Genomic DNA, 20,565 nt, shown 5'->3' on the forward strand with positions numbered 1-20,565 from the left:
CGGGCACAAGCAGCAGCGGCTGTGCGGTACACTTTACTCCACACAGTGTGTTAGTCTCAGGGCTGTAGACTCTGGCGACACATAACACGCACGGTACACGTGGTCTCTGTCCTTGTGGCATTTGCATTGGCAGGTGAAATAGTATTCTAGGGCTGCCGTAACGAAATACCACAAGCTGGGTGTCTTGAACAAGAGGAACCCACGTCTCTCAGTTCCGGAGGCTAAAGCCCCAGATTAAGGCGTCCGCAGGCTGGCTGCCTCTGAGGCTGTCACAGTCTCTTGCATGCTGCGCTCCTAGGCGGGACGCTGCAATGCGGTGCTCCTCAGCATAGGGAAGCAGCAACTGATGTCTGCTTCCACCTTCTCATGATGTTCCCCACGTGTGCATATCTGTGTCCACATCTTGCCTTCTTGTAAGAACACCGTGGGGCCGGCTTTGTGACACAATAGGTAAAGCCCCCACTTGTGACCGGCATACCGCATCAAACACCAGTTCAAGTCCTGAGTGCTCCGCATATAACCCAGCTCCCTAATGATGCACTGGGGAAGGCAGCAGCTCAAGGCCCTGGTACGTGGGCCCCTGCCACCCATCTGGGAGACCAGGATGGAGTCCCAGGCTCCTGGCTTCTGCCTGGTCCAGACTTGGCTGTGTGGCTCTTGGAGGAGTGAACCAGCAGGTGGAAGATCACTCTCTGTCCTTCCCTCTCTGTTGCTCTGCCTTTCAAATAAATAAAAGTAGCTTTATAAATATACACACCACACTAGTCATTGCATTTAGGGCCTACTCTTCTCTAGTATAACCTCATCTTAACTAGTTACATCTATGAGGACCCTACTTCCAAATATAAGGTCACATTCTGAGTTACTGGGGTTAAGACTTCAACAGGTGAGTGGGGAGGAGAAGCACAATTATAAGGAAGGAAAAAATGATTTCCCCTCTACCTTTCTGAGTTCTTATCTGAGACCCATTTTTTTTAAAGATTTATTTATTTATTAGAAAGTCTAAGTTACAGAGAGAGAGGGAGAGACATAGAGGCCGGAGCTGGGCCAGACTGAAGCCAAGAGCATGGAACTCCATCCAGGTTTCCCACATGGGTAGCAGTGGCCCAAGTACTTGGGCCATCTTCCACCATCTTCCAGGTGCATTAGCAGGGAGCTGGATCAGAAGTAGAGCAGCCAAGACTTGAACAAGTACTCCGATGTGGAGTGGCAGCCTTGCAGGCAATGGCCCAGCCATCTGTGGCTCCTTACTGGCCAGACCCTAGGACCTGTTTAATAAAAGAGAAAAACTGACGGAGCTCTAGCAGCATGCTTATGATACATACACAAAGGAGAACACTCAGGGAAAGAGTAACTCAAAAAGGTGCCTTGGAACTCCAGCTATGCTGCATCTTCAACAAGGACTATAAACCCCTAGAGAAGAAAACAAGACAGAAGAAAAGGACCTTAAGTCTCTAAGGGCAGTGAACTGTGGGAAGGCAGACCTCTGGGAAACTCATGGTAGACACAGGCCAGTTTAAGCTTGCTAGGTAAGTGTCCCAGGCTGTCCCCAGGCAGTCACAAGTCTAGAGCTTTCTCCAGCAACCAAGTTTTGCCTTTCCTGGTAGAGAGGGGAGGATGGACTCCTTTGTCACTTATGCTCTGCTGTGAGGCAGATGGGAGAGGGCACAGTGCTTTTCTCACAGCCGATTCTTCTCAAGTGACTCCTGCTCAAAATATCCCTATGCCAATGTGGCATATTTTTTAATTAAAAAAATAATTTCCTTTATTTGAAAGTCAGAATAACAGAGAGAGAGATTTTCTATCTACTTGTTCACTCCCCAAATGACCCAAACAGTTAGAGCTGAGACAGGCCAGTGCCAGGAACCCAACACTCTATCAGCATCTTGCACAGGGGTCTTAGGGACACAAGGAGTTGAGCCATCACCCGGTGCCTCCCAGAGTGAGCATTTGTAGGAAGCTGGATCAGAAATGGAGCAGGGACTCAACCCTAGGCATTCCAATCTTGGATGTGGACATCCCAAGCAGCGGCTTACCCGCTGAGCCACATGCCTGTCCCCAGATTTTTGGATGGGATTTCCTACTACCTTCACCACTCAGCCCAGGAGCGTAGGAGAAACACTTGAGGGGTCTGCAGCAGGACAGGGGGAATGGTGGCCACCACATGAAGTCCAAGGAGGTCCTGTGAAGAGGTCCTACGAAGCATATGAAGCCAAAAGACAAAATACTCTTTATTGCTCTTTTTCATTTAAATATTTACTCATTTATTTGAAAGGCAGACTTACAGAGACAGAGAGGGAAAGATAGAGAGAAAGAGAGACAGAAGTCTTCCATCTGCCGGCCACAACAGCTAGAAGTGGGCCGATCAGAAGCCAGGAGCCAGAATCTTCCCCTGGGTCTCGCATGTGGATGCAGGGGCCATTCTCTTGAGCCATTTTCTGCTGCTTTCCCAGGCCCATAGGCAGAGAGCTGGATCAGAAGTGGAGCACTTGGAACTTGAACAGGTGCCCATATGGGATGCCAGTGTCCCAGAAAACAGCTTTACCCTCTGCACCACAGTGCCGGCCCCCTAGCTAATTTTTTTAAAACTAGGATTATTTTTTTAAACGTTCCAACATCAGCTATTTGTAGCAGACACAAACTAGAATAGAGCGGCCACTCGATCCACAATCATTTCCCAAGGGCCATGTTTCCTTCCCTGTTCTTGGCCACAGGGGTGTGCAGTTGAGCTAAATTTGGTTAATCATGAACCCCTCACCCCTGACCAAGTAAGTGGACACATAACCTAAACCAGAGCAATCACAATCTCCCCCACAGAGAGCGGGCACTTGGTGCAGCAGTGGAGATGCCGCTTGGGATGCCTGCATCTCCTATCAGAGAGCTTGAGTCGTGGTTCCACTCCCAACACCAACTTCCCGGGAGGCAGCAGGTAACCAGGACTCAATTTGGTCCCTGACACCCACACCTGGACTGAGCTCCAGGCTCCTGGCCCTGCCTCTGCTCTTCAGGGAGTGAACCAGTGGAAGGGGAAAAAAATATCTGTCCATCTCTGTCTCTCCGTTTTTCAAATAAATAAAAATTTTCAAAAATCGCCCATCATGTATCAAAAGAGGGATGGAGGCAGGAAGAACAGCATCCGGTGTGTGGCAGAGCTGCCAGGACCTCCCTTCGCAGCCACACCCTAGTCACCTTAGAACAAAGGTGGCTCTCAGAGAGAGGTGGAGGAGGGGAGCATAGGGGCGGGAGGAAGTCCTGGTAGCACAAATGTTTCTGATTCCCGTCATTCCTGGAGCCAGCTTGAGCCCCAGCCTTCCCAAGGTTCAGTTTCGCAAGCCAATAAAGTCTCCAAGTGCTTAAGCAAACTCGTAAATTCTTTACTTGTAACCCAGGGTCCTGAGTGTTACAGCCAGCAGAGTCAAGTTTAAACTCAGCTATTTCTGGGTTTTCTGTCCTGTTTCTCTGAAATTCCACTGGGATGGCTATGATTCAACCAGCAGTGATTGGACTGTCTTTAAAGACAGCTACAATTGCACATTCCTCGTAGACTCCAACTGGTAGCAGTGGTGAAATGTGTGGGCTCTTGAGTCAGAGGCCCCCATCAAATCCCAGCTGGAGCCCTTCACGTGAGCATTAAACCCTGTGTGACGCCTACAGAGAGGGGCCTGTTCCAATGGATCCTCTTGACCCTTTTTGTGGACTGCTTGTAGGTTGACATGTCACTAGTCAGCGGGTCACAGAGTATGATGTCAAGATGTCAAGCAAACTCCTATATTCCCTTCAAGGCCACCATTCCCCAGTTTTCCCCTCCTGTCTTGTCCCTTCTGATACTGTTGTTAAACTTGATCCAAGAAGCCACAAACACAAGAAAGAATAATGCAGAGGCAGGTCCAGCAGAAGACACAGACTGGAGGGACATGACAACTGCGTAAGTTTCTTGGGACTGTTAGAACTTCCAGGAAGAGAATTGAAACTGGTTCTTTTCCGATAGGAAGAGCTTTTTAAAATATTTACTCTAATGTTGGCTTAGCAGTTTTCAGAGGAAAGTTTTCAGGAAATCCTGCCCAGCTGTGGACACGCAGAAGTCCCCCATGAGTAAGGTGCTGTGTGACTGCGGTGCACAAATAAGCACAAGTGGGATGCTGCCGACAGGCCCGGCTGCCCTATCGCACCTGCGGCATTATTAATAGCGTCCTGACAATTCCACGGGGTTATCACATGTGATGGGTTTCCAAGGCCACCTCTGAGACCCGAAGGTTTCACAATCCCAGTTAGCAGGCTGCACCGAATCACTGCCATCAAGCTTTATGGTGACTGAGTCATCTCTTAGGAAGGAGACACCTGATGGAACAGGGACATAGGCCTCAGCCAGTCCAGCTCCTTGCCCGAAAAGAGATGGCATCGCAATTTACCCCTGACTCCTGCATCCTTTCAAGAGACCAGTTCAGTCTCACCCCTGTACTGTTCCCCACCCCACCCCTGCATTCTTCTCCAGGTCTGAAAACCAGCGCCAAACTTGAAAAACCTGTATGGAGAAACTCAGCTTCCCTCCAGACACCTAGCATGCTCTGAGATAAAAACGGGCCCCGCCCGCTGAGGACTGTGCCCTCACAGAGTCCTGCCCGAGAGCACGCCGGCCGCTAGACACCCCTGGGCTGTGAGCGTGCGTCCTGTCTCCTCTCCGTTCCGCATCCCTTTTTCTACAATATCTTTGACCAGAAGCTTGCAGAAAAGTCTAGGTCTTGAGGGCCTGGGATGATTTTTTTTGTCTTGTTTGTTATATAATTATAAAAAATTTAATTAACTCTTTATTGTGGCCTTTGGAGTATGAACACAAGCATGTAGTACCTGACAGTACTCAAAAAAGGGAAACTGCCCACACGATCTAAGCGAGGTGCCTATATGAGGAACTTAGAAGTAAGATCCCTTTAAAACAAATTCCTCTCCAAATTAGTTGTCCTAATTAAAATTACTGGAATAAATGTGAAAAAAAGGTCTAATTTACAAAATTAAAAATGAGACTCCATCATTTGTAGCAAAATGGTTGGAACCGGAGGACATCATGTTGCGTAAAATAAGCCCGACCCAGAAATGTATGGAGTCAGACGGGTTAATAGCCAGGGGGTCGCAGTGGAATTTGGGATGTAAATATTTGCTTCCTTCCACAAAAGGTTATCTTTAGCAAGAACACAGGGCTCCCTCCTTCCTTGGAGTCTCCAAATTGACCATGAGAATAGCAAGGGAGCTCCTCGCGAGCTCAGGGCTTATTGTGAAAGCAAGTTACCTACCCCACCCTTAGCAGGCCAGACAGGATGCAGAATTGTAAATGAGGTCTTCTGATGTTTTGTTTTGTTTTGTTTTTGTCCTCTCCTGGTACCTAAATGCCAAGCTAATCATTAAGTTTTTTTTTCCTTTGAAATTGTACTTAAATTCCGACTGCCACCAGTCCTCCTGGGGTTTTCCTCTCTTGGAAGCCCCCTCCATTCTAACCCAGGCCCTGGGAGGTAGCAGTGATGGCTCAGGTAATTGGGTCACTGCCACCCACATGGGAGACCTGGATAAAGTGCCCAGCTCCCAGCTTGGGCCGCTGCCCAGCCTTGGGTGTTGCAGATATTTGGGGAGTGAACCAGTGAATGGGAGCCCTCTCTCTCTCTCTCTTTCTCACTCTCTCACTCTCTCACTGTATGCGTGTGTGTTTTAAATATATAAAAATAATTTAAAACCAGAAAGCAGGTATTAGAAAGGCCTTACACAGGCCGGCGCTGCGGTTCACTAGGCTAATCCTCCGCCTGCGGCGCCAGCACTCCAGGTTCTAGTCCTGGTTGGGGCGCTGGTTCTGTCTCGGTTGCTCCTCTTCCAGTCCAGCTCTCTGCTGTGGCCCGGGGAAGGCAGTGGGGGATGGCCCAAGTGCTTGGGCCCTGTACCCGCATGGGAGACCAGGAGGAAGCACCTGGCTCCTGGCTTTGAATCAGCGCAGCGCGCCCGCCGCAGCGGTCATTTGGAGGGTGAACCAACGGAAGGAAGACCATTCTCTCTCTCTCTCTCTCTCTCTCTCTCTCACTGTCTGACTCTGCCTGTCAAAAAAATAAAAAATAAAAAAAAAAATAAAAAAAAAAAAGAAAGGCCTTACACAGGTCCGAGGACAGGTCCTTGGATTGGCAGGTCAAATGACACACCTTGGCAAAGCAAACTGCTCAGTCCGAGGAACTTCTTCGGACTCTCAGTCAAATTGCAAGACAGATGTTTACCTCCCTTCTCATACTTCCCAGCATAACTCTCTCTTCTTTCCCAATTGTTCTGGGGGTGAAGGTTTGCTTTTGCTTGGCTATGCTTGATAACTCACCACCTTACAGCTTCCCATGTGGGTTCAGTGGAAGTTGTATTAAAAAAAATTCTTTTTATTTATTTGAAAGTCAGAATTACACAGAGAGAGGAAATACAGAGAGAAAGAGGTCTTCCATCCAGTGGTTCACTCCCCAAATGGCCACAATGACCAGGGTGGGGCTAGGCCAAAGCCAGGAGTCAAGAGCTTCATTGGGGTCTCCCTCGTGGGTGGCAGGGGTCCAAGCACTTGGGCCATCTGCTGCTGCTTTTCCAGGGCATTAGCAGGGAGCTGGAATGGAAGTGGAGCAGCCGGGACAAGAACTGGTGCCCTTATAGCATGCCAGCAGGCAGCAGCTTTCCCACTGTGCTAGAATGCTGACCCCATAGGGGTATATGGAAGGTCCTCCAGCTGTGCCACCTCCCACTGCTGAATCAGGGTTCTTCTTAGCGGGTGACTCGCTGAGTGCAAGCAGCACAAGGTGAAGGCCAGACCGACCTAATTCTAATACTTGTCCTCTGTCAAATAAGGAGAAACAATATCACCCATGACAAAAACTGCCTAGAGGCTTAAACAAGAACAAACATAAAATTCTTTACATGGAGTCTTAACACACACACACCCCACCCCCAAGTACAGCACCTTCCTTCCCCTCCAAAAGCTCTGGGTTCCCTTCTGAGCAGTGAGTAATGATCCCAAAGCTAAAGCACCGTCCATCTTGCGTGCTCTGTTTTCACCTTCCAGACTAATTTGCAATCCAATCTCACAAGTGTTTAGGTGACCAGTGATTAATGATGCTTTTCCAAAACAGCTTTTCCAGCCATCTGAGAGCTCTAAAGAACACTCCCTGTAATCAGGAACTCTAAGGATGGCAAGCTCCTTTCCAATGTGAGCTAGATCTCTGCATTGGAATCAGCATTAGGAAAGGTTGCTAGTGCAGTGGCTTTGACAATCAGACTGCAGTGGTGGACTTTGGTTTTATGTTCTAGGTGCCAAAAATAACTGTCCTTTCTGCAGTCCACATTTAAATACCATTAGTGGTACTGAAGATAGTCTAATTGGAGTCCTATTCTTCCCAAGGCCTAATATCAGTAGAAATGCAAGAACTTCAAGGTCATTTGAACGTTTAGATTAAACAATGTTCAACCTCTTACCCAATATTTGAGAAAACAGATTATCATTAATACTCCCAGGTACCAAAAAAAGAAAAAGGGAAAAAAAGGAGTTGTATGAGAGTCTGTGAGTATCTACCTAATAGCAAACCATTTTGTCCATGAAATGTGGTGTGGTTTGAAATTCTATGTAAGAAGTGAAATTTTAGATTGCAATAGTGCACTACTGTTATGGTTAGGATAATAGTTGGATGTCCTCTAAGGATCCAAAAGTTCTGTGTCCGTGGTTATTGGGTTAATTATAGATCCTAGGCAGAGGAACCAGTGGGAGATCCTTGGGTGAGTGGGGTTTGGCCTCAGAAGGTGTTCTCTGAAGAGGGCCACTTCTTTCAGCTGTTTTGCCCAGCTTCTCTCCCTCCCTCCTGGCTCACCACTTGGTCCTTCCTTTGTGCCTGCTTCACCAGATGCTGGACTGAAAGGCGAGCTGACCTTAGAATGTGAACGTCTAAACAGGAAGCTAAAAGAAAACTTCCCTTCTAAGTTGCTCCTCCAGAAGCAACATCTTAAATAATGTACAATGTCCCAAACTAAAAATTCTTCAAGAATCTCATAATTTTAAAGCAAGTGGCCCACATGAATTGAAAACTGTCATCGTGCTGTAACCACACGGAAGTGCCACTTTAGCTGGTTTCCAGAAATACCCACTGTTCCTTTTCAGTCAGAACTGGTAGAAACAAATGGCATCAGAGACTTAGAGCCATATGTCTCCCAAGCACAACTTAACAGCTTGCTGTGTTGTAAGGAACCACAGAGCACCAGTGTGGGAACAGGTCTGTAGATCATTCAGACCCATCCCCTCATTCTCCAGGGTGGAAAAATTCCATTGAAAGGGTCTAACCTCTGCTTTGAACTAGATCAAATGTTTTTGAAGTTCACCCACTAGGGAGGCAGTTACTGAATTACCCAAGGACATGTATCTTGAATAATCACAGGGAACAGAGACTATAGAAAAAGTAATGGAAGGAAACTCTACCGGTGCTATATCCAAGGAGGCACTGGTCATGATAGGCAGGAATGCCTCCACTTCCACTCACTTTAAGGATAACTGGATGTGGGATGAGAGCTCTCATGGAACTGAAGAAATATTCACTACCAATCAACATTACTGTAAACTATTATATGCTCTCATCATAACCTTTGGAAATAACTATAAAACAAATATCCTCATACCATTAAAAAGCTTAAAATCTGAAACTAACAGGTAACCAAAATTTGTACTCAATATAGGTACATGACATTGATGAAAATCATTTTACTAAAACAGATAAAAATATATATGGGCCTTCAAAATATTCATGGAAATATGCATGGATATCAGTTTTCCCACTAAAATAAAATCTTACTAACCTGTTACAACACGTCTGAACAGGATGTAGTTTGAGGCACTAAGAAGAACAAGACGATAGTTTGAAAACAGGCTCTATCAACATGAATTCTGCTCAAACTGAAATAAGAACAGACATGCTTAGGTGGAATAATGGTAAAATCATTAATGTTTTATGAAAAGCACAATCAAAACAATGGCTGCCAAGAGGTAGAAGTGGTCAAGTCAAAGCAAAAGGAGTTGGTCAAGAGCAAAGGTCACAGCCACATTTTCTTTGGGATGCACGAGGAATTTTGCTTATTGACTTTCTGAAGAGCTGAAAGATGACAACATCTTCCTGGGGTGACAGTGTCTGTAGACTGGTAATCAGCATTTTAACAGAAAAACGCTTGGGCACGCTTCACCAAAGAGTCAGGACAGGACAGCTCTGCTACTGCTGAGATTCCACATGGAAGATCATGTTTCTGGGGACTCACTTGACCCCCAGAGAGAAGGATCAGTAGTTTGGAAAGCTGTCTCTAATTGTTGTGCTCTCTTTTATTGACAGCATTACCCTCCCAGTGGAGTCTGAATTGCTTCCTCTCATTAAAAAATACAAAAGAAACACAAGCAACATTTCATCAAGTTGACTTTTACCAAAATGATGATTTATAGTCCATCCAACTATTGACAGAAAAGATTCATTTTTAGAAAAATGAGGTGGTTGTGATGTAACTGAGATGAAGTCCATGAAGAAAGATCTTCGTAAATTTCATTGGTTGGCTGTATTGTTGAGTTAATCTTCAAAAAGCATGTTGCTAAAAGGGAAAGAACAATTGATGACTTAATTTCTAAATTTAAAACCTGTCATTTAAATGAATCACAATGGAACAGTCTGATTTTTAAATGAGGTCCCCACCAACAGTCTCCTGGCCTCCCTCCCAGCTAGCAAGTGACTCCTGTTCCCAGTCTCCAGGAAGATACTCTGGCCTTCCAGACTCACATTAATCAGATGCTAAGACATCAGGGTGAGCACACACTTTGGTCTCATAAAAGTCAGTCTAAGTCTGATCTGAATCTGGAGGCTCTGTTATCAGCAAATTACTGTAAAAATACCTAGGCTAAGGAAAACATAAGTTGATTCCTTGCACCTGGGGGTATCTTTCAATGACTCACAGGCAAAGCAGTTCTCTTTATGTTATGGGGTGAGTGTGTGTGTATTTTCCACTTGATATCCCTTCCAAGTCCCTGACATTCTGAAAGCACCCCCCAACACCCTTATTGACTTAGCTCCCTTCTTTCTCTCCTCTCTCTAACCATTTTTCTTTCATTTCTTCCAATTTTCACTTACAAAGTCAGAGCCCTTGTAAAGCTCTCACATTTTCCAGTTTCCAGGAGAATATTCTGGCTGTCCCATCAACCCAGATATCTGGTCCTTTCCTACCTACTTGTCTACTTGCCCTATACCAATTGCTAGCTTATCACCATCGGTCTAGGAGATCAGGTCCACAGGTACAGCTTCCATTAAGTTGACAACCCCCTACATAGGTTGACCTATTTCTTTTATTTTTGAATCATAAGTTTTAAATCACTGTTTAAAAATAAATAAATGGGGCCAGCGTTGTGGCATAGCAAGTTAAGCTGCTGCCTGCAATGCCAGCATCCCGTATGGCCTCTGGCAGATCTGGCTCTTCCACTTCCCATCCAGCTCCCTGGTCAGGAATCTGGGAAATCAATGGAGGATGGCCCAAGTGCTTGGGCCCCTGCACCCATGTGGGAGCCCTGGAAGAAACTCCTGGCTCCTGGCTTAGCTTGGCCCAGCCCCAGCCATTGTGGCCATATGGGGAGTGAACCAGCAGATGGAAGATCATCATTTCCAAAGGAAATTCCATGCAAATTAGAGGGACCAATGTGGAGAGTATGGACATGCACAACTCAGGACCCCATCAGCCCAGAGACTCAGCACAAGCTTTTGAGTGAGGTGAGTCCAGACTGCAGCAGCCCAAGCCACTGGTGATAAAGCTTGTGGGAAGAGCCTGGTGCAAGTCTGGCTTGGAGCCCTGGGGCAGACAGTGCACCTGCCAACCTAGAGGGGAAAAAAAGCAGCACCTTTCTCTCTCCCCAACCACCCTACACCAGTGTCCTATGACAAGTTGAGAGTGTGCCAGTGCCATTTTGGACATACTTAACAGCTGAGCCAGCTAGTGTCTACACACTCAGTAACCAGCTGAGAAGAGACCTCTGAGTCTGGCTGGGAGCATTGACAGGGAACTAGCTACTTGTGACTATGGGAGGCTTGTGCCTGGACTGAGAAAACACTGTGGCTGCATGGTGGAGTGCAGGGTATGGCTGGGACTTTGGGCAGTCACTGTAGGTGGTTCCACATGCCCAGGGCTCCCTGATTCCCTGGTGAGGGTCATTGCTGTGGGATCCATGCTCAGACCAAGGACTGCATGGATCCTTTGTGTGGTTCTTGTGGCAGCATGGATGAATATTATACCCAGTGGGGCTAGTGCTCCTCATTTGAAGAGAGGATGTGAGTGTGAGAATATACCAACAGAGCAGAACAAACCTCCCCTCTGATTTAAAAAAGGGGGGGGGGGGGGAGTTTACCATGCCTAACTTGGGGGTCACTTTAGGATATTCCACTCACCCTAGAGCACTACACAGAGCTCCCTGACCACACCCAGCACATCACTCTGGGTATTCACTGAAAGAGGGGACACTTCAATAAGCCTGTAGTCCAGAGATAAGACATCATAGGAGAAAAAAAAAGTATCTCCACAAATACCTAATAATAAATTAAGCAATTCAAGAAACAAGAATAAGGAAGACAACATGACATCCCCAAAAGAACACAACACTTCAATACTAGAATGTGTAGATGAAGAGATTAAAGAAATGCCAGAAATGGAATTCAAAGAATTGATTGCAGGATTACTTAGAAGTAATCAGAAAAAAATTAATGAACTAAGGAAATCTGTACATGACATGAATGAAAAATTTTCTCAAGGAATTGAGATTTTAAAGAGAAATCAAAATGAAATATTGCAAATGAATAAATCCATTGAACAAATAAAAAATGCAGTGGAAAGCCTTAGCAACAGACTCAGTGAGGCAGAAGAAAGAATATCCAAATTAGAAAACAAATCTCTGGGAAATTTGCAGTCAGACCAAAAAAAAAAACAAAACAAAAAACAAAACAAAACAAACAAAAAAGAAACAACAAGGAATTAGAAAACTAAAAAAGTAGTGTTGATTTAAGGGATACTATCAAATGACCCCAACATATGGGTCTTAGGAGTTCCTGAAGGCATGGAAAGAGAAAAAGGATTAGAAGGCCTTTTCAGTGAAATAATTATAGAAAACTTCCCATTTGGAGAAAGAAAGGAATGTCCAAGTACAGGAAGCACATAGAACTCCTAATAGACATGACCAGAAAAATCTTTACCACAACTCTCCGCAGTAAAACATAAAGAAAGGATTCTAAAATGTACATGAGCGAAACACAAGATCACTTTCAGAGGAGCTCCAATTAGACTCACAGCTGATAAATGGAACTACATCAAGTTGAGAAGTTTCTGTATTGCAAAACAAATACTCAGCAAAGTGAAGAGGCAACTGACAGAATGTGAGAAATTATTTGCAAACTATGCAACTGATAAAGGATTAATAACCAGAATAGAAAAACAGATCAAGAACTCCACAAGAACAAAACAAACAACCCAGTTAAGAAATGGGCCAAGGACTTAAACAGACATTTTTCAAAAGAGGAAATCCAAATGGCCAACAGGCACATGAAAAAATACTCTGGATCACTAGTCATTAGGCAATGCAAATCAAAATCACAATGAGGTTTTACCTCTCCCCCATTAGAATGGCTTACAAATGTTTGTAAGGATACATGGACAAAGGTACCCTGATCCACAGTTGGTTGGAATGTAAACTAGTACAACCACTGTGGAAGACAGTATGGAGATACCTTAAAAATCTGAATATAAACCTACCTTATGACCCAGCCATCCCACTCCTGGAAACTTAGCCAAAGGATATGACATCAGCATATGAAAAAGTTCTCTGTATCCCATGTTCATGTTTATTGCAGCTCAATTCACAACAGATAAGATACGGAATCAACCCAAATGCCCATAAACCAAAGACTGGATAAAGAACTTATGGGATATGTACACCATGTAATACTACACAGCAGTAAAAAAAAAAATGAAATTCGTTGTTTGCAACAAAATTGATGAAACAGTACACATCATACTTAGTGAAATAAGCCAGTCCTAAAAGAACAAATACCATATGTTCTCCCTGATCTGTGATAACTAATAAAACAACAAAAAGATAATCTATAGAAGTCAAATTGACATTTTGTGATGCAATTTCTTTGAACAGCCCTTGTCTCGACTATTGAGGAAGAGGTTTTTTTTTTTTCATACTATTTGTTGAACTCTTTACTTAGTATAGAGTTAATCCTATGTGTATAAAGTTAATTAAAAATAGATCTTAGTAAAAAATAAGAATGGGAATAGGCGAGGGAGGAAGAAGAGGGGTGAGAATGCAGGTAGGAGGGTGGGTACAGGGGGAAGAATCACTGTTTCTAAAGTTATGAGATGCATGAAGTTTATAGTCTTCAAATAAAAGGCTTCTGGTGAAAAATTCGTCTGCTATAGATTTATTGAACCACGAATCCTGCCTGCAGTTGCCTTGGCAGGGCCAGACCAAATTATTTTACCTGCCTCATATGACCCAGGTGCTAGACTTGCCTACTCTTGCTAACCCTGTATTTGGAAAGCTTGCCTTAAGAGTAACTCCACATGAAACCACAAGTAGTTAGAACTTTCTTTAATAGAAAATTTCTCCAAACACATTTGTACCCCTTTCCTACAGGTCTGACCTCAGCCACCTCTCTAAGACATTTAGAGCAAAGCACTTATAGGCCACCTCTCCTCAGCTTCGAGAGGGTTGGGAATTGTTGGAAAAATCAATTGTGCTTTTCAGGAAGGTCAAAGACTACCCACATTCCAGAAATAAAGCACATAACTATATACAATTTGGGATTTGGTTCCAGGAGGATTATGAACTGCCCCGGAAGACTCCATGGGCCCCAGTTTCAGAATCACTGATTTGTGCTGCAGACAACAGGAAATAATAGTCACAAATCAGTTCCAGGGTAGGAAACAAAAAGATGAAGATAGGGGCGAAAAACTATATCAAAAAAGTCCTAATTATTCTCCATATGATTTTATCAATAGGTTTTGAATAATCAAATATCAGAATCAACTTACAGTTTCCAGAGTCATAGCTGTTGTGTTAGAACTCGTCTTCTTACGATATTTCTTCCTGGTACAGTAGACACTGACAAGAGTGACTATTAGCATTGCAGCAAACACAGCGGCAGTAGAGGAAGCAGCAATGACAATGGTGTCTCGGGTTGAACCTCTCTTTTCACACCTTTCTCCTGAGTACCACCAATCCTTCCCTGATGGACACCTACACGTTGAGAACATGACTCAGTTATGAGTTGACCTAACTTTGGAAATCATTAGCACTAAAGGTGCTGATTATCTTTAGTCTATTTGATCACCAATAAGTCATTGACGCATGGAACTATTTCACCCACTCTGGACCAGAGGGAGACTGTTAGACTGGCACCAGGAGGCCATCAGGTGAAACAGAAGGGAAAAATAGAATTATTCCTAAGCTAACTCCAGAATAGCAGCTCCAAGGTAGAAAAGGGAACAAGCAAAGGTAAAAGAGAAAGTTTAGTTCTCCATTTTCTGGCTTTACACATTGGCCAAGATCTTCTCAGAACTTGTATCTTCATGTAAAAAATGGGACAGTCACACTTAAAAATCCCAACTATTATGATGACCTAATCATATCTGTAACTCATGAGGACTTTTCCTGGCAATTGGAATGAATGTGCTATTTTTTCATAAATAAGTTCATTGGACTTGTGGTTATCCAATGTCTCAAATGAAGAGCAAAAAATTAAATAATTTATGAATGGCTCTGAGATGAGAATCCACTGATGTCATTCATATGAATTATCAGTATTTAGTCCTACATTATGGGAATAAAACTTTTAAAAAACGTATTTTATTTATTTTAAAGGTAGAGTAATAGAGAGAGGGAATGAGACAGAGATCTTCCATCCACTGGTTCACTCCCCAAATGGATGCAATGGTTGGGGCTGGGACAGGTTGAAGCCATTAGCCCTGTACTTCAACCTGGTCTCCAACATGGGTGGCAGGAGCCCAAGTAATTGGGCTATCTTCTGCTACATTCCTAGGGGCATCAGCAGAGAACTGGATTGGAAGTAAAGTGGTCAGGACTCCAACCAGCACTCCAACATGGGATGCCAGCATTGCACGTAGTGGCTCAACCAGCTGCACCACAACGCTGTCCCCAGGAATACAACTTCTAACAAGAGAGGGGAGCTTGCTTCTAAGTGACCACTTACCTGCACTCAGCTTTACCGTCTCTGACAGTGCAGATGCCGTCATTCTCACATGTGATTTCTGAGCAGAGGTCATCAACGCTAGAGGTTGGAACTGGCTGACTTTGTGTGGAATTGAGATGAGAGACGTCTAAGAAGGGGAAGAGAAGAGCATGGATGGAAATCAGCCTTTGCTGCAGCAATCATTTGATTTTTAAGTTCAAAAATAAAAGGTGTTTGGGTTTCAGGTGTGTAAGAAATTCAGTTAACCTTAAAACTTAGTCTTGTAGCAGTCACAGGCAATGAAATTTCAAGAAGTAGGCAAAGGGAACCAAGGCTGCTGCAGCTAGAGCTTAACCACACACTGCCTGAGCTGTCAGAGTTCTCAGGGGCACCAGCTCCCGACAGCAAAGAAAACTAAAGCTCAGAAGTATAAAGTAATTAAGGGTCTTGCTGAAGGTCATGGGTCTCTTGCCTAGTGGAGCAAGTTGGAGATTTCAAGGAAGACACCCAGCGTCTTGCCAAGTATGATGTTTAAACAGTGTTTTTGTTGCTTCTGATCAAAATAGAATCAAAGAAAGTTAATGAATCTGTGACCTTTTCCCTGTTACATAAAATGTCTTCTCTGTTATTTTCAAGAGAAATGAAGCCAGTATACAGAAGAGCAGTTACGTTTATTGCAGTACAATTCCCAATAGTCAAGAAATGGACTCCTTCTAGGTGTCTGTCAGCTGAGGAATGGATAAAGAAAATGTGGTTCATATGTGTATACACAGTGAAATATTACTCATCCATAAAAAATGAAATCCTGTCATTTGTGACAACGAGGATGGACCTAAGGGATGTCAGGCTAAATGAAATAAACTGAGCACAGAATGACAAATTCCACATGACCTCACTCATATGTGAATCTAGAAAAGTTGATCTCACAGAAGCAGAGAGTAGAAGAGTGGTTACCAGAGGTTGGAGAGAATGGAGGAGAGGGAAGGATGGAGAAACACTGGTGAACAGGGAGAACGCTACAGTTAGATAAGAGAAAGAAGTTCTGGTGTTCCTGTGCACAGCAGGGTGACCACAGACACAGACATGGTATTGTATATTTCAAAAAGTTAAAGGAAAGAATGTTAAATGTTCTCATCACAAAGAAATGATAAATGTTTGAGGAAATGAATGTGCTTATCTTGATTGGTATGTGTATTAAAACATCATATGGTAATCCATAAAAATTTCCAATTGGATGTGTCAATTAAAAAATACAAAAATAAATAAATAAATGTTTTTTTCTCTTGACTGAATGTGTTTTCCAAGAAGTGTAATCTAGATTTACTGTAATGGACACTGAAATAAAGCTTTCATGATTTTTAATTATTACACTTTTCATCACAAAGAAGATTCTGATTCCATAAAATACAAGTGGGTCTCTAAGAGTAAATGAACGAAAATCCTACTACATACAATATGGAAGCGACCATAATTCTAGAAAATATGCTTATTTGCTGCCACGGGTAAGAAATTACCGTTATAGAATAGGTTATAGAATAGATTCATATTATTACTGCCTATATTTATGTATAAATGTGTGTCTATGTGTGTGTATGTACATGTATTTGCATGTATGTCTGTATATGTGTGTATTTCTGAAACAGATTATAAGACAGTCCATTTCAAGGTTAATTTCATGGCTTGTGAGATATTTTTATTTCTGTAATCCTGGAGTATAATCCTAGGGAGGAACAGCTGCATTTTAACTTATTTCTAAGTAGATTTTCCTATCTCAAGTGTTCTACCACTGTTCCACATGTAAGTAATTAAATTATTTATCCTAGGACTCTCACTGCTTTAAATTAAATTATTTTCATATTGTTAATGCTTCATACCAAAGGAAAATTCATTCATGTCCATTTTCTCCCACATCTCTACATGATATATCTAATAATGAAGCCTAGAACACAGTGAATAATTAATGACTATTATAATAATGAAGCCAGCGCCGCGGCTCAATAGGCTAATCCTCCGCCTATGGCGCCAGCACACCGGGTTCTAGTCCTGGTCGGGGCGCCGGATTCTGTCCCGGTTGCTCCTCTTCCAGTCCATTCTGCTGTGGCCCTGGAGTGCAGTGGAGGATGGCCCAAGTCCTTGGACCCTGCACCCGCATGGGAGACCAGGAGGAAGAACCTGACTCCTGGGTTCGGATTGGTGCAGCACACTGGCCGTAGCAGCCATTTAGGGGGTGAGCCAACGGAAGGAAGACCTTTCTCTCTCTCTCTCTCTCTGTCTAACTCTGCCTGTCCAAAAAAAAAACAAAAAAAAAAAACAAAAAACAAACAAAAAAAACAACCCAATAATGAAAAGGACAAACTTTTTTTCTTGACATACCTTCTACCGTCAGTAGGATAAAAGCATCATCTCCTTTTATAAAATCTCTGCTTCTCAGCCTCTCATAGGTTATAAAGGCACTGGTTCCATAGCCTCTACCTCTGCTATATTCTGTTCCATTAGGGAAAACCACCACTTGTCCCACTCTGGAAGGCCTGTCCCACAAATAGTTTCCATCATCTGAAAAAGCAATTTATATTAATGGACCATGTTTAGCATCATCATAGCTTTTGGTGGCAGGAAAGAACAGATGATGTGAAGGATAGAGCCCAAAATAATTAAGTGATGCTATTGACTTGTGATATATTCCCTGTAAACTATGGAGGATTGGTCATTTCAACTGTCCAAAGGAAATGAAATTGCCTGGCAGGGAGGGGCACACTCTGGGACATAAGTGAAGAGATACTCACACTTTCCTAGGTTTCCAAGGAGGGATACATTACATCTGTACTTACTGGCCAGTATAAAAACACTCCTGACTATTAGAATCTTTCCTTAGTGACTTCTGAGTTACAGATAGTCCTTTTAACTGAGTTAAAGCAATGCATTGATGAGAGACTATTTAATATTAACAGAACAATTTATCTCATTAACTGAATTATTAATATTACAAAGTCAAGTTGTTCAGGAGTAGAAGACAACAAGAAGCATGAATTCTGGGAAAAGGTGATAACCTATTCAACTCTGAACCATTTTCAATGTCATTCAAGAAAAAACATTTTGGGAAAAAACGTGAAGAAGTTCTGTTTGTCAAATCCCTACAACTCCCATTGTTATTATTATATTTTTCCTGTCAGATTGTTATTTTTCTTTATCAACTTTCTCATATATAGAATTCATTTTGGCATGCTAGTCAATATGCCATAACTTCATTTTTTTCCTTTATTAGGTTCACATAGATAAAGATTATTGAAATTAGAAGTATGACCATTGCTTTCTGAAACTGTTTGCTTTTGAGACTAGAGAGTCAGGGCATGATGTCATTATTTGCAAGTCCTCTAGGGTTCTTCAATAAAAGGTTGTAATCCATTCCCACACCCTTCCCAATAACACTCCAGTGCACCTGCCCAACATCTTCCTTGTAGTCAAATATCACCACCATTCCAATAACTGATTGTTTCAACAATCCCAGCATATGAACAAGGCAGTATGCATGAGAATTCAAGATCTTAAGCTTCCGTACTGACCAGCACTAGTTCTCATAATAAATCTATAGGATTACTATTACAACTAAGAACACTGGGATTCCAAAAGATTATTTTTTCAAGGTCATCTTGAACCTAGGCATGTCAGACTAGACTCAACTCTCCTGGAAGAACACTAGGAATTCAAGGATCATCATCAATGCCTAAAAATACTGTCAATATCTTCCTTATTTTCAGAGACTCTGTCCTTAATCATTGAAACCTTTCCCCTAAATATTTTCTATGTTTGGGATTCAGAGTTCAAAATTTCCTAGGTAATTGTGCAACCTTTGTTCCCAATTAATCTGATCCTCCTAGAGCAATGGTCCTATCAGAGCAGTAAAGAAAATGAGTCACGAACCGGTGGTCATAAATGGATCTGTAGTTATACTCCGCTGGTTAGACATACGCTGTTGAATATCAGGATTTTGATCCAAAAATGTCATTGTGGCTTGCTGCCAAGGACATGGCCACTGTAATTGATCATCATTGGCTCCAGAGATCAAGTGGAAATATATCCCTACATTAGTCGTAGATTCTAAATTTAAGTAAATTTGATAGGCATAACCTTTAGGAGAATAAAATGGAGGGCTATACAGACTTCCATTTGGGCTGCCAATGAACTGTGTGAAATTCCTTATATGCCATATGTTATGAGGACATCGTGTTTCTGAAAGATTGATGTCATCAATAGACAGACCACCCAATGATGCACCAGAGCCTCTGCGTCCTTCAAACACCACTCTAAATGTGTTGGCCACGTTCAATGTTACATGGTAAAGTTGCCAGCTCCCAACTGGTATTTCTGCAAAAGAGTTATCATGTTAGTTCAAAGAAGACAAAATACTATGAATTATGTGCAAATCAACATTAGAGTTCTAACCTTGGTAGACAAATGATCACCCAAGGGCTACTGAGTCCTACAGGTTAGAGGTATGGTTTTCTCCCTCTTTTGGCTAAGATTCACTTACTTCAAAGTATTTCTTTGTGCTCAGACTGGTCTCTAGATTATCTGAATTCTTTCCTAGTTGTTTCTCAGAGAGGTCACCTTTTCCCAGAAATATGTGAGCAAGCACCAGATTAACTCTTGAGGACTCTACGTCCTGCTTATGAGCTACCAGCCATCCTATATTAGTTAAAAGTCAAGCAAACCCAATATTCTAACTCCTATACCCAAGATTCCTGTGATGCTCCACCAAATCTTCATGAGCATTTTTATAGTTTGACTGGAATACATTCCTCACATGTAAAATTTTCAATTAACTTTTTGGCATTATTAAACAAGAACCCACCAAACTCTAGAAAGCCTATAATGTATTCCTTAGATCATTTACCAGGGACTCAACATCACAAGTATTTATCTGATATTTGGTACCACTTCCATTATCTCCAATCTACACTTCTTCTTTAACCAATATCTCAATTCATTCAACCAAAAAGGTCTCATGGGATGCTACCTTTTTTTTTTTTTTTTATCACATACTAAAATAATCAGTACACTAAAAATCTTCAGAAGCCTCTAGGTAAACAATATCTGAGGAATTCATGCCAAGCTAGTTGTTAATGCAATGATTTAAAACTTAAATATATCAGCATTTAATGCAAAACAAAATTGGTTGAAAACAATAAGAAATTTCCAACTTATGTAAATGCTATTGTCTATGTACAGGTTCTAGACTGAACAAGAACCTTGCATGAGAACTTCCACCAGTTACTATCAGTACTATCAGTTTAAGTCCTGAACTCCTAAGAAAGTTCCTTGA

The 20,565-nt window shown here is 42.7% G+C and overlaps 1 protein-coding gene across 7 annotated transcripts in view; it reads right to left on the reverse strand.

Annotated features, from left to right (window-relative positions):
* Positions 1–8,966: 8,966 nt before the first annotated feature.
* MEP1B (meprin A subunit beta) overlaps positions 8,967–20,565 on the reverse strand; it is a 37,080-nt gene continuing 25,481 nt past the window's right edge. For all 7 annotated transcript variants that reach the window (XM_070050346.1, XM_070050347.1, XM_070050349.1 and 4 more), the window contains 5 exons: positions 19,164–19,607; positions 17,619–17,798; positions 15,267–15,393; positions 14,089–14,293; positions 8,967–9,612 (listed from right to left, as the gene is read on the reverse strand). In XM_070050346.1, coding sequence (XP_069906447.1) covers positions 9,598–9,612; positions 14,089–14,293; positions 15,267–15,393; positions 17,619–17,798; positions 19,164–19,607 — 971 coding nt within the window. In that variant the 3' untranslated portion in view covers positions 8,967–9,597. The remainder of the gene's footprint in view (positions 9,613–14,088; positions 14,294–15,266; positions 15,394–17,618; positions 17,799–19,163; positions 19,608–20,565) is intronic.

Source organism: Oryctolagus cuniculus, chromosome 10, assembly GCF_964237555.1.
Source record: "Oryctolagus cuniculus chromosome 10, mOryCun1.1, whole genome shotgun sequence".
In the NCBI taxonomy this organism is placed as follows: domain Eukaryota; kingdom Metazoa; phylum Chordata; class Mammalia; order Lagomorpha; family Leporidae; genus Oryctolagus; species Oryctolagus cuniculus.